The sequence below is a fragment of the Pelophylax lessonae genome (assembly GCF_965119305.1).
Source record: "Pelophylax lessonae genome assembly, chromosome: 6".
Taxonomy (NCBI): domain Eukaryota; kingdom Metazoa; phylum Chordata; class Amphibia; order Anura; family Ranidae; genus Pelophylax; species Pelophylax lessonae.
In genome coordinates this window covers 322,895,788-322,910,626 of record NC_138773.1, presented here as the reverse complement: position 1 = coordinate 322,910,626, position 14,839 = coordinate 322,895,788, and the positions used below count along the sequence as shown (strand labels likewise).

The following is a 14,839-nucleotide window of genomic DNA, read 5'->3' as shown; positions in this document are numbered from 1 at the left end:
CACTCTGATGTGGGCAGTTGAAGTAAGGGGGCACTCTGACGGTGTCAATTGATGTAAGCATGCACTCTGATGGGGCAGTTAATGTAAGGGAGCACTCTGATGGGGTCAGTTGATCTAAGGAGGTACTCTGATGCAGACAGCTGATGGGGACAATTTACGTAAAGGGGACACCCTGATGGGGACAGTTGATGTAGGGGGCACTATGATAGGAACGCTGATGGGGTTAATTGATCTAAGAAGGTGCTCTGATGCAGACAGACAATTGATGTAAGGGGGCACTCTGATGGGCACAACTTATGTAAGGGAGCACTCTGATGGGGTCAGTTGATCTAAGGAGGTACTCTGATGCAGACAGCTGATGTAAGGAGGCACTCTGATGGGGACAATTTATGTAAAGGGGACACCCTGATGGGGACAGTTGATATAGGGGGCACTATGATAGGAACGCTGATTGGGTCAATTGATCTAAGAAGGTGCTCTGATGCAGACAGGCAATTGATGTAAGGGGGCACACTGACAGGGACTTTGCTGGGGTCAACTGATGTAAGTGGGACTCTGATGAAGACAGTCGATGCATAGGGGCACTCTCATGTGGACCCCTTATGTAAGGAGGAACTCTGATAGGGACACCTGATATAAGGAAGTGCAGGAAAACAGCCTGAAAAAAGAAAACTAATGCAACAACCACATCTAGGGACTGCTAAGCTGCAATATATTACACACACACAATCCACTCTCTGTAAAACCAGACCGCCAATTGTCAATCATCATAAATACCCCCACCTATTTGTTTCCTCACCATACGGCACAATGGAGAGAGGGGGAACTAATGACTTCATGCTGCCCTGTTAGTGTGTAATGAACATGGAGAATTTTGCTTCTGCGGCTATAATTACCCGGCCCGGCATGAAAAATGACACGGAATTTGGAAGCAAACTATTTCAATGTGTTTCTCAAGCTCTCCCTCCATTCGCTGGCGAAAGCAGGACAACGCTGGCAGCCATATTTATCTCTGTTAGGAGCTCACCCCTGGGGAGGCCGCTTTATTAATGTGCCACTTCCCCTGATAAATTATTAAAAGCAAAGGAAAACTTTGTGCTCGTTTCTTTTCCTCCTCTCGTTGGCGGTGATTTATGCCGCTCCCGAGCGCCTCCGTTACTGACGTATGGGGAGGTCGAGGGGGGCGCGTCACGGCGCTGACCAAATCCGGTATAGAGGGAGACCACTGATAAGCGCGGAAATACAAAAAGGTAGAAAAGTGTACAGAGCCGCCGGGAAAGTCATCTGGAAACTGAGAATCCAAAATTGCAACAATGTAGACATGACAACTTCCTACCCCACAATCAGGCTGCATCCTAAGGCCCCTTTCACACTTGTGCGACTTAAAAGTCGCACGATTTTACCGTGATTTTGACTGGACTTGAAGCAATGCCTATGTCTCTGGACCTCAAAACGCATTAAAATCGGGCCAAAGTAGTGCAGGGACAGAACGACTTGTCATGTGATTTTGCAGACCCAAATCGCAGGACAAGTCGCACAAGTGTGAAAGGGACCTTATTGTGGGGTCAGATGTGCACAGGCATAGGGCAGTCCATTCATTTGATGCACGCACGAAAATGCACCAAAGAAGCTCATGTACTATTTTGGGCATTCGTTTTATAACCGCGTGGTTTGGCGCATAGGTAGGGCCTTTTTTCTCGGAGATTAGTTGCAGGAACTCCCCCTTTTTGAGTCACCCCTTTTCCCCGCCCACCTACCTCTGTTCATCATTTCTTGGTTCCACCCCCTACCCTCCCTCCCAATACTGCCCTTTTAGAGAATACAGAACTACGTATCATTTTGTGGTCCTAAGTCATTTTTATAGAATTTGGTAATGATAACAAGAAAAGCAGTAAAATAGATCCCCTGCAGCCAGTAACAATAGCCCCCCACCTCCGCAGACAGCAACTATAGATACCCCTAACAACAATGGAGTGCCAATAACAGAATCCCAGCAGCAACAAAAGATCTCCCTAGAGCCAGCAGCATCAACAGGGCCGCTGATGGGGGGGGGGGGGACCATCAGTTTTCCTGTAGGGGGGCCTGGGTACACAGGGGGGGCACAACAGCACGGGGAATCGGTGCGGCCGGGCAGAGGGGCAAATACAGAAGATGCCCTGTGCGACTCTCTGCAGCAGTTGAAAGCCAGTTTCTCCCCCCTCCTGCCAGCTTTCAGCTGCTGCAGGGAGAGACACAGACACAGGGCATCATTCCTGTAATTGCTTCTCCAACACCGATCCCCCTCCCTGTTCTGCCTGCTTCTTATCACCCCTCCCTCCCTGTGTACTCCCCTTTCACTGATGCCTCCTGGTAGGGATTGGGCTGCACTGGTCTGGTCAAGGGCCGGGACAGGAAAAAGCCTGTGGTGTATGTGCTCCTGGGGTGGCAGCCCAGGGGTGTCTTATTTTCATAGGTGGAGAGCTCATCTTGAGTATTTTGGCACTTAGGTCACTGAGCTTACACTTTTTTGCACCTGCCTCTAGGGACAGGCCTTTTGGTTGGGACCAGAGGAATTTTTTTTATTTCTGGCCGGAAGGCCTGCCATGGTTTTTACACTATGGCACTAAGCATGTTATCCGCTTCCCTTCCCCACTTCTTTGTGTTGTGTGGCGGTGCCCGATTAGGTCCTTGGGCCTGCCCTGAAAGTCTTGGGAGGAGGTAGATATGACCTTCTGGTTTAGTTCACCCTCTCTCATGGAATATCCCTTTGGGGGAGCCCCACCTAGTACTTGGGGTGGGCTGTTTCGGCAGTCCTCCCAGAGAACAGGGTTAGCCCGGTTTCGGCCAGGCGGGACCAAGTGAGTAGTAAAGCGCTCCGGTGCAGGTCGGATCCGTCATCCAATAGTCCAATAATTCAAAGAAAATGTGACCGCTCTCAGGAGAAGTTGAAGAAAGAAGTGTTTAATCCCCCGTATAATAGAATACAAACAGTGCTTCACATAGACACGGTACAGGTTAACGCGTTTCACGATTCTACAGATCGCTTAATCATTACCAATGGTAGAATCGTGAAACGCGTTTACCTGTCCCATGTCTATGTGAAGCACTGTTTGTACTCTATTATACGGGGGATTAAACACTTCTTTCTTCAACTTCTCCTGAGTGCGGTCACATTTTCTTTGAATTATGGGACCAAGTGAGTACCTTAGTCCCTGTCAGGAGCCTTGCGCCCTGGGGGATCAGGGTTAGGGCCTTTTCTCTTCAAAGACGGGCCATGTGTATGCCCTGTGCACTTTTTGTGTTCTTCATGTTTGCGTGTGTGCACTTTTTTATGCACTGGGTGTAGCTTGAGTGTGTTTCACACACCGGCTTAAAAAAAAAGTGGGTGTTCTTAGCCTGTATTTGCATAAAGATCCCCATGGGTAATGCCCAGAACCCTGCCTCTGCACTCTTCTCAAGAGTCCTCAGTCCTGATGCAAGCAGTGGGCGGGCTCTTGGGAGGAGTTTTTCAAATATCAAAATGCCTTGATGGGTGGGTCATTGTGGAGGAGTGGGCATTCCTAGGCTGTATTTGCATACAGATCACCCTGGTTAACGCCCAGATCCCTGCCTCTGCACTCCTACCAAGAGTCCTCAGTCCTGACGTAAGCAGTGGGCGGGCTCTTGGGAGGAGTTTTTCAAATATCAAAATTCCTTGATGGGTGGGTCATTGTGGAGGAGTGGGCGTTCCTAGGCTGTATTTGCATACAGATCACCCTGGGTAACGCCCAGATCCCTGCCTCTGCACTCTTACCAAGAGTCCTCAGTCCTGATGCAAGCAGTGGGTGGGCTCTTGGGAGGAGTTTTTCAAATATCAAAATTCCTTTATGGGTGGGTCATTGTGGAGGAGTGGGCGTTCCTAGGCTGTATTTGCATACAGATCACCCTGGGTAACGCCCAGATCCCTGCCTCTGCACTCTTACCAAGAGTCCTCAGTCCTGATGCAAGCAGTGGGTGGGCTCTTGGGAGGAGTTTTTCAAATATCAAAATTCCTTTATGGGTGGGTCATTGTGGAGGAGTGGGCGTTCCTAGGCTGTATTTGCATACAGATCACCCTGGGTAATGCCCAGATCCCTGCCTTTGCACTCTTACCAAGAGTCCTCAGTCCTGACGCAAGCAGTGGGTGGGCTCTTGGGAGGAGTTTTTTAAATATCAAAATTCCTTGATGGGTGGGTCATTCTGGAGGAGTGGGCATTCCTAGGCTGTATTTGCATACAGATCACCCAGGGTCCCTACCTCTGCACTCTTACCAAGAGTCCTCAGTCCTGGCGCAAGCAGTGGGCGGGCTCTTGGGAGGAGTTTTTCAAATATCAAAATGCCTTGACAGGTAGGTCATTCTGGAGAAGTGGGCATTCCTGGGCTGTATTTGCATACAGATCACCCTGGGTAACGCCCAGATCCCCACCTCTGCACTATTACCAAGAGTCCTCAGTCCTGACGCAGCAGTGGGCGGGCTCTTGGGAGGAGTTTTTAAAATATCAAAATGCCTTGACAGGTGGGTCATTCTGGAGGAGTGGGCGTTCCTAGGCTGTATTTGCATACAGATCACCCAGGGTAACACCCAGATCCCTGCTTCTGCACTCTTACCAAGAGTCCTCAGTCCTGACGTAAGCAGTGGGCGGGCTCTTGGGAGGAGTTTTTCAAATATCAAAATGTCTTGACAGGTGGGTCATTCTGGAGAAGTGGGCGTTCCTAGGCTGTATTTGCATAGGTAACACCTACATGCTGAGCCTTCATGATTGAAAGAACTAAAACCCAATGAATGAAAAGAGGCAGGCCAGAGACATGATGTTGGACGTTCTACAGCCAGGAAATAAGGGCGGGGCTCTATCTGGCTTGCTGCAGCTTCTAATGCACATTGTGAGAAGCTCACAGTGTGCGGTGAAATCAGAGGAAGCCATTTCAGTCTAGGAGAGGAGCCGCTACAACTGAAAAGGGAATGCCTGGAGTTCTGCATATAAAGTGAGATTTTCTCGTACAATCGCTCCTTTCTGCCCTCTTCGTGAAAGTAACACAAACACATCCTGACATCTAACACGTTGTTCCTTTAACTTGCGCAGAACTGACATTCCTCAGCGTTTGGTTCCAAAAAATCTCCCCGCAGATTATTCCTGGAGCGGAGTTCAAAAATCTTTTGGAATACTTGGCCTTGTCAGAATGGTTTATAGACCGTCCGCGTCCACCATCGCTGAGCAAACGCAGGAAACGCGAACGTTGCTCTGAACGCGGCTCCCTGAGAATGGCGAGATCCTTCACCCCGCAGCCTGAGGTCAGAGGGATGGGGACAGGCCCGGGCAGGAACGTCTCAGTGAAGGATTCCAGCAGATTAGAAGGATTAGGACATCCGCAGAGAACCCGAAACCAGGAGACGTCCCACGTCGGGGAGCGATCGTGAGATCACATTTTCCATCTGCTCCTCTGGATTTGGGGGATTTAATAACCAGGACCGCGATGTTATTGTAAATAATGATTTATATGACAATTAATGTAAACCGTGGAACGACTTGCCTGCTGGCGAGAACACGTGACGGGTGAGTAAAAGTATCTAAAAAGGAGAGGTCATGTGAGGCCTCCAAAAGTAACTTCAGGCAAAAACTCATCAGGGAAATCCAGAGCTGGAAACATTGTTGCAGTATTCAGGGCTGCTGTTGGAAATCAGAGGGGCCCATACAGCCTACCTGACAGGCCAGCTTGGGTGTGGGGGTGCAGGGGTATGTCCCCCCAACACAGCACAAACCACTCATTTACGCAAGCAGAATACTTGTGTGAATGAGCCCTTTATTATGTGTTTTTTTTTTAATTTGTTCTCTAAAAGCCCTGGGTAGGAGGCGGGAGGAAGGGGGCGGGAATGGTGTTTTGGTGAAATATAGAGGGTCTAAACGGACCACTGATGTCTCACCTTTGAGACAGAGTAAAAGATCAAGGACACAGATCCCTGACCCTTTCTCTGCAGCTGCGCTGCAGAATGAATGAACAGAAAGCGCTCTGTACAGAGGCTTCCTCTTCATTCACAGTTGGAAGCATAGTAAAGACAGTTCACTAGGCTTCAGTTATGAATGACACTGGCACTTGAACCAAATTCCCTGTGGCTCTCCCTGCAGCAGCTGAAAGTGGGTAGGAGGGAAAGGAGGAGGAACCTGATGTTCTGGCTGCAAGGTAGCCACAGGGGGATCGGATTCAGAGCCCCTTTTTGTCTCACTTTTGAGACAGAGAAAGAGATTAAGGGTACAGCTCCCCAATCCTTTCTCTGCAGCCTCAGCTGCACTGCAGAATGAATGAACAGGAAGCACTCTGTACAGAGGCTCCCTGTTCATTCACTGAAGCAATCCCTGAAACAGATTCCCCTGCGGCTTCCCGCAGTACCCTGCCCATGCCCTACTTTTTTCTGCATTCCGCTGCGATTTGAAGTCCATTCAAATAAATAGTCTGCAAAATTTCACCACATGGGAACCGCATTCCTGTGTGATTCAGGTGTGAACTGGTCCTTAGCCCTCGTTCACATTGGAGGCGGGTTTGAAATAGTTTGAGTTCAGCTAAACTCGCATGATTTCAGACACGCATTTCATGGCGATTTGAAAGACATCTGTGCGGATTCATGCACAGATGTCTATTGAAATCGCCCCGAAGTCGCCAAATGTAGTGCAGGAACTACTTTTGGAAATCGGTGTGGTGCCGCAAAGACAGCACTGATTTGGACAGTGACATTGCCGGCAATAGGCTGCAATTTGGCATGGGATTTGACATGTCAAATCACATGTCAAATCGCCCCGATGTGAACTGGGGCTTAAAGCAGTACTTTAGTCCTGCTGTGAACAGACCCCCACCCCCTCTAGTGCCACCATTATCACACATGTGCAGATGCACCAGAGCCTAGATGCACCAGAGCCTTCTGCCTAAGATCAAGTGTAGAATCTGTTCTTATCGGTGAGCCAGTGGGGGGCGCTGTGCTGTCATCTGACCTGACCAAGGTTGGGTGGCGGCTATGCAAACCTGCTGGAGTGATGGGGGCTTGGAAGGTTAGTACAGGCTGGAACAGAAATCGGGGTGCCCACAGGCAGTTGGGGCAGGAGAGTAATTCCCCCGGGAAAGCTGGAAGAGCCCATTACCTCCTGTTTTGAACATTCTACCTTGTCTGGCCATGGGCTGGGAAGGCAGAAGGTCTGTGGTGTCTGGGGTGCTCTTAGTAACACATGGGTGTGGGACCCCACGGTGACAACAGGTACATGGTCATAACCACAAAATGTGCTTTCTTTCTGTGCTGCGCTTCTATGGGCTGGGGGTTTTGGCTAATGTCCGGGGCAATTTTGGTTACCAGGCCTCAGGGCCCGGCCAGTGCACCAACATGCATGGCCACTCTTTTTATTTGTAACCCTTTCACTTTTGTGTGTGTTTTTCTCATGGATGAAGGGTGTGAGTCCTCAGGCTTGCCCCTATGTCTAGGTTCCTTCCTCTTACAGATGTTTTGTACCTGCCTTTGCGATCTGCTGCATGTCTTTCTTTTATTTATTTTTTATTCGTGATGGTGCAAAGGTGAGGTGTTTATTGCGACGCTGATTGTACAATGTGACCATAAAACGATACTTTGTATCCTCCGTCTTCACAGATGTTTTGTTTATAGAAAAATCTTCCAACCAAAACAAATACAAAGTATGCTTTTAGGCCCCGTTCACACAGGAGCGATCCGACTTCGGGGGGCGACCTCCGAGGTCGCGGTGCGAGCAGCGCACTGCGACCTCGGAGCGGCCGCCACGGACTTCATAACATTGAAGTCTATGGCGGTCGCCTCCGGGTCGCCCCAAAGAAGCTCCGGACCCTTATTCTAAGTCGGAGCGACTTGTGTCGCTCTTATTAGAACGGGTCCGCAGCTTCCCTATGGAAGGCGACCTACGGCGACCTGTGAGGCGACCAGGTCGCCTTAGTGTGAATGGGGACTTATGGTGACATTGTACAATCAGCGTCGCAGTAAACACCTCGCCCTCACCTTTGCACTATCACGGATAAAAAATAAAAAGACATGCAGCAGATCGCAAAGGCAGTGCGTTCGAGCGTGATCCATGAAATAATGCACGGGACGCGCCTTTCCCGCATCGCGTTCTGGTGTGAACCGACCTTTGTTTGTTTGTATTTGTTTCTGGTTAGAAGATTCTTCTATAAACAAAACATCTGTGAAGACGGAGGATACAAAGTATCGTTTTATGGTGACATTGTACAATCAGCATCGCAGTAAACGCCTCGCCCTGAACTCGTAACAAGGAATATGAAGAAACCACAAGAAGCGACTTCCCTTCAGGGGGTAACAAAGTGACCGGCGGAGCCGCTACCAGAATCTGCAAATCATTTCGCTTTTATTTCATTGGGAAAACAAGAGAAGCTGAGCCTGATTAAAGGCAGCGAATGATGACAGGGTGACCAGCAGCCGGGTAATCCGATCGTCCCCTTGTGAAAACACTGCAGCTTCTACGCTGGTCAGAGGGTAACCATACTCAGGAGAAAACATCAGGATGCAATTAATGGCGTACCGAGACAATGGCAAACATTGTGTGCGCAGGGGCCGGCGGGAGACGGGGGGCACAGTTGCACAGGAAGTCGATCGCGCGCTAAGGTTTTACTTGCAGCTGAACTCCAGGCAAACAGTTAACGACATTGATGAAATAAATATAAGGGAACTGTTTACATTTCTGTACATCCAACACTGAGATTTACACAGCTCCGCCACACAGCGCAGCCCTGTCTGGCAGGACAGGAAACAGGACAGGACAGGTCTTGTCCCTTCCCAAAGCCTGTGATTGGACAGTGAGAGGGAAAAGCCTGATGAGATGATCTCTCTGTCACTCTGCTCTCTCCTCCTATCAGCATGTCCCTTGTTAGCACATAGGCACTGATTGGCTCTTTGTGCTGCTTCTTCCTCTCCCAGTCTGTGTCCTGTTGTATCAAACAACATAACACATAGCTAGCCCCCCACAGCATATAGGATCTCTTTGCTAGCAGCAATGTCAAGTGGCTGTGGGGGAAGGGGGGCATCCTATCCAATAACATACCACATAGCTACTGTACCCTTCATCAGCATATAGGATCTCTTTGCTAGCTGCGTTGCTGGATGGCTGTGAGGGATGGGGGCATCATATTTAACAAAATACTACATAGCTACCCTTCCACAGCATATAGGATCTCTTTGCTACCTGCACTGTCGGATGGCTGTGGGGGATGGGAATGCCCTATCCAACAATATAACACATAGCTAGCCCTCCACAGCATATAGGATCTCTTTGCTAGCTGTGTTGTGGGGTGGATATGAGGGATGGGGGGTATCCTATCCAACAACATAACACATAGCTATCCTTCCACAGAATTTAGGATCTCTTTGCTATCTGTGTTGTCGGATGGATATGGGGGATGGGGGGTATCCTATCCAACAACATAAAACATAGCTACCCTTCCACAGAATTTAGGATCTCTTTGCTATCTGTGTTGTCGGATGGATATGGGGGATGGGGGGGGGGGGGGTATCCTATCCAACAACATAACACACAGCTTCCCTTCCACAGCATGTTGGAGGAAGTGAGTAATGACTTCATGTACTCTGTTCCCTGGGGGGGGGGGGGGGGGGGGAACAGAACACTGTAAAAAAAAATAAAAAATATTAAATTCTACTTTAAAAATATTAGGCTGCCAAAGCACCAAAATGTCCCGAAAATCGCTTGTGTCATATTATATATATATATATATATATATATATATATATATATATATATATATATATATAGTGCTTTGTGGATTGCTACACAGAGAAATAGCCCCACAACGCATGCAACACGCATCTCCTCCCTTGTAGTAATTAATAATGGTAATTAATGATTCCAGAGCCGCATTCATTCGTGTCTTTTATATCTGCCCGGAGTTCAGCTTTAAGTCGTTTTGGATGTTGGTTTGGAAGATGATCTAGGTAAGGAATTCTCCTTCCAAGTTTTTAGGAATTACAAGTGGTGGCAAAAATCTGCTTGTTAAATAACACAAAAGTGTGATTGCAGAAGCAGTTGGCAGGTGAAGGGTTAATGGCCCGGGGGAGCTTGTTTGAATTCTGACGCGATGAAAGCTCCGTGTTACCTGGAACCTGAGAACGGTTCTGGGATTAGCAATAATTTAATCGAGAAACTCGATCCAGAGGGAGAGAAATGCACTTCTCCATCAGGCGTTGTCATCTTAAAACAACACGGGGCCAAAAGTATGAAAACAGCCAGATAAAGTATTCGCCGAGTACAAAAGGAGGCGGGCGGGGAAGGGTCGTGCGGAATAAAAGCCTGAGCCCCCAAAGGCGCTGGAGAGTTGGAGAATATGAACTCAACCCCCTGATGGGGAGGAAACACATTTCCCAACCTTCTACCACATCTGCAACAGCAAATTACCTAACTCATGACCAGGGGTAATTCCTCCCTTAACCAGGGGTAATTCCTCCCTCCATAACCAGAGGTAATTTCCTGCCTCTTTGACCTGCAGTAATTCCTACCTTCATGACCAGGGGTAATTCCTGCCTTCATGACTAGGGGTAATTCCTGCCTTCATGACTAGGGGTAAAACCTGTCATTCTGACCAGGGGAAATTTCTGCTGTCATCATGACCAGATGTAATTCCTCTCTTCATAACCAGGTGTAATTCCTCCCGTCATAACCAGGGGTAAATCCTCTCTTCATAACCAGGGGTAATTCCTCCCATTATAACCAGGGGTAATTCCTGCCTTAATAACCAGGGGTAATTCCTCCCTTCATGACCAGGGGGTAATTCCTCCCTGCATAGCCAGGGGTAATTCCTCCCTTCATAGACAGGGGTAATTCCTCCCTTCATAGCCAGGGGTAATTCCTCTCTTCATAGCCAGGGGTAATTCCTCCCTTCATAGCCAGGGGTAATTCCTGCCTTCATAACCAGGGGTAATTCCTGCCTTCATGACCAGGGGTAATTCCTCTCTTCATGACCAGGGGAAATTCCTGCCTTCATAACCAGGGGTAATTCCTGCCTTCATAACCAGGGGCAATTCCTCCCTTCATAACCAGGGGCAATTCCTCCCTTCATAGCAAGGGGTAATTCCTCCCTTCATAACCAGGGGTAATTCCTGCCTTCATGACCAGGGGTAATTCCTCCCTTCATAACCAGGGGTAATTTCTGTCCTCATAACCAGGGGTAATTCCTCCCTTCCTACCCAGTGGTAATTCCTGACTTCATGACCTGAGTATTTCCTGCCTTTATGGCTAGGGATAAAACCTGCCACCCTGGGTAATTCCTGACTTCATAACCAGGGGGGTACTTCCTCCCTTCATAATCAGGGGTAATTACTGTTTCCCTGATTAGTGATAGTTCCTGCCTTCATGGTCATGGATAAAACCTTCCTACTTGACCAGAGGTAATGCCTGTCTTCATGACAAGGAGTAATTCCTGCCTTCATGACCAGGGGTAATTCCTGCCCTCATGACCAGGGGTAATCCCTGCCTTCAAAACCAGATGTAATGCCTGCCTACAGTAAATGACCAGGGGTATTTCCTGTCTCCCTGACCAGGGATAGTTACTGCCTTTATGACCAAGGGTAAAACCTTCCTACTTGACCTGTGGTATTGCCTGTCATGACTAGAAATAATTCCAGCCTTAATGACCAGGGGTAATTATTGTCTTCATGACCATGGGTTATTCCTGCCTCCATGACCAGGGGTTATTCCTGCCTCCATGACCAGGGGTAATTCCTGCCTTCATGACCAGGAGTATTTCCTGCCTCCATGACCTGGGGTAATTCCTACCTCCAAGACCTGGAGTAGTTCACGCTTTCATGACCCGGGGTATTCCATGCCTCCATGACCAGGTTGATTCTGGTCAGAATGCTTTCAAGGGAACCTGTTACTTCCTACATACATTCACTTTACCGTATACTGCATACCTCCTCGCTCCCTCTTCTGATTCCCAGCCAGGAAATCCCCAGCACTTCTGTAGTTTGCAGGAACACCTGAGAGGCCAACTAAGGAGCCTGAGCCTGTCATGAAGGAGCAGATGGGAATTTGCATAGCCCTGGGTATGTTTTGGCAGGATATGTGAATTGCAGTAGAGCGAGTTAATCGTAAGATCATGTACCCATGGGCATAACTGCATTCATAGGGTCCCACAGCAACATTTTGATGGGGCTCTCCAACGAACTCTCTCTGTAGCAGCTGAAGATGTCAACTGAGACAATACAAGTCGTTGATCCTAATATAAAGTATTGCTAAACCAAAGACAAGGCAGCAGGAGAGCTGTAAGCATAGCCAGTACACTGCAAGGGACCCATAGTCTTAATAAAATTATTATTAATAATTTATCCTTTATAGATTTTAAGGAATATATTTACATTAAAGTTCAACTTTGAAGGAAAATAGTATTTCTGTAGCATTGCATTCTTTTTAGGTGTTGGACCATAATCCCAATCGATCAGGTCTGAGGACAGCAATGTTCGGAGGACACAAGTAATATAGCGTGATAAAATATTTCTGAGGTTGAGTGAAGAGTAGAAAACATAAGTCATTTTAGCAGCCACTTACCATCCATTGGCGTCAGGTACTCGTGAAGATGGCCCCCAGCGCCCGCAGCTCCACCTTGAAGCAGCAGCTCTCCGTAGGGACTGGGGTGACTGGCTAGGAGGGTCATCTGGTGATAGTAATCGGCGGGGTTGACACCAGGTGGAGGAGGCGCGATACCGAAGATGCCTCTTTCTTTCAAGTGCTCATGGGCAACTGTGGGGAAACACAAGCCACCGTTACAAGTCATGGGACAAAGATAACCAGGTTGAAATAAAAAAAAAAAAAAAAAAATTATGTGTCCATCAAACCTAACAGACTTTAGAAAGTTAGATTCAGAGGAGGGAAAACCAGTCTATTCCTCCAATGTAGGGAAATAGTGGCAAATTCCACCTTATAGGAGAAAAAAATCCTGATTGATATCCCAGAGGCAGCTAGATCATCTCTGTGGATCCAGATATTTATACATATTAGTCTCTGGAATTATACTGCAGATATAATTTATTTTAAGACGTTCATCCACTCTTTTTAAAGTCTTATACTTGTTTTGTGATTGCAGCCATTCCTCAGTGAATTCACTCTGACCATACAGATCCACTTCCTTCCATACTCAACATGAAACGGTCCGCCTGATGCCTCTTGAACAGCCCCTGCAATAAAAAGTCCAAAAGCGGACACCTGGCCATCATGCTTTTATAAGGACATCCCCTTCCAAAACCATGGACATCAATATGGAGTTGCCCCCTTTGTGACTATGATATCCTCTACTCTTTTGGGAAGATTTTCCACAAGATCTTGGCGTGTCTGTGGGAATTTGTGCCCATTTGTGAGTTCAAGTACTGATATTTGATGAGAAGACCTGGCTCATTATTGGCGTTCCAATTTATCATATACATGTTCTGTAGGGTTGAGGTCAGGGCTCTGTGTAGGCCAATGGAGTTCCTCAACACCAATTGGGTCTACCTGGTCAAACCATGACAAGATCTTGGAGGGTATCTATAGGAATTTAATTTGAATCTATTTGTGAGGTCAGGCACTAATACTGGATGAGAAGACCTAAATCACCACCAGCATTCCAATTCATCCCAGAGGTGGTCAATAGGGTTGAGGTCAGGGCTCGGTGTGGGGCCAATGAGGTTTCTCCACACCAAACTCATCAACCCATGTCTTTATGGAGATGTTGGTTGAGAAGACCTGGCCTATTCTAGTTCATTCCAAGGCTCTGTGCAGAACACTAGAGTTCCTCCACACCAAACCATTTCTTTATGGAGATGTTAGTTGAGAAGACCTGGCCCAATCTAGTTCACCCCAAAGGTGTTCAGTAGGGTCGAGGTCAGGGCTCTGTGTAGGGCCACTCAAGTTCCTCCACACCCAACTGGTCACACCATGTCTTTATGGATCTGGCTTTGTACGTAGGGGCACAATCATGCTGGAGCAGAAAAGGGTCTTCACCAAACTTTTACCACAAGGTTGGAAGAGCGCAATTGTCTACAATGACTTTGTATGGTGGAGTTTTACCAGGACTCTTCACTGGGAGACAGCCTGACCTCAGTGAGTTCATACGTTTGGACGTATAGTGTAGAATATGCTTATATTTATCAATGGATTCATCTCTTAAGCTGGCCATAAACCAATGAAATTTAATTTAAACATGTGTATGGAAATCCAGAAAAAAATTGTTTGCCAGACCGTTCCACAGTACTATGATGAAACCCTGATGAAACCATATGAAACCCTGAATTTTTTATTTTTTTTGATCGCCATGGCAGTTTTAGATTTACCGTTCGAATTTGCGATGCCCATGTAGACTATAATAATAAATATGATTTTTAGAGTCGGTTCACACTAGCGCGACTTGTCAGGCGACTTGTCAGCCTGACAAGTCGCGGTCCATTGACCGCTACAGGACCCGTTCTAATAGAAGTGACACAAGTCGCTCCGACTTAGAAAAAGGGTCCTGTACTACTTCGGGGAGACCTCGGAGCGACTTGCATAGACTTCCATTATGTGAAGTCCCTGCAAGTCGCTCCGAAGTCGTGGTGCATGGGACTGCACAAGTCGCCCCCAAAGTAGTAAGGAGTCGTTTCGCTTAGTGTGAACCGGCTCTTACTGAACGAAAAACACATTGACAGTTAGAATTAGACATGTGTGATTCGTTTCATTACGGATCGAAAGTCAGAGGAAATTTTCGTTTTTTGGAGACTCGGATGTATTTGAATCTCCAAATTACAGTAGTAACGAATTTCATCAAATCCAAAATAATTTATAATGAAACAATGAATTTACTCGTATTC

At 47.5% G+C, this 14,839-nt stretch overlaps 1 protein-coding gene across 1 annotated transcript in view; it reads right to left on the bottom strand.

The window, feature by feature from the left end:
• GLI2 (GLI family zinc finger 2) overlaps positions 1-14,839 on the bottom strand; it is a 151,323-nt gene that overhangs the window by 32,020 nt on the left and 104,464 nt on the right. The window contains exon 4 of the mRNA XM_082262184.1: positions 12,570-12,761. Within this exon, the coding sequence (XP_082118310.1) occupies positions 12,570-12,761 (192 nt within the window). The remainder of the gene's footprint in view (positions 1-12,569; positions 12,762-14,839) is intronic.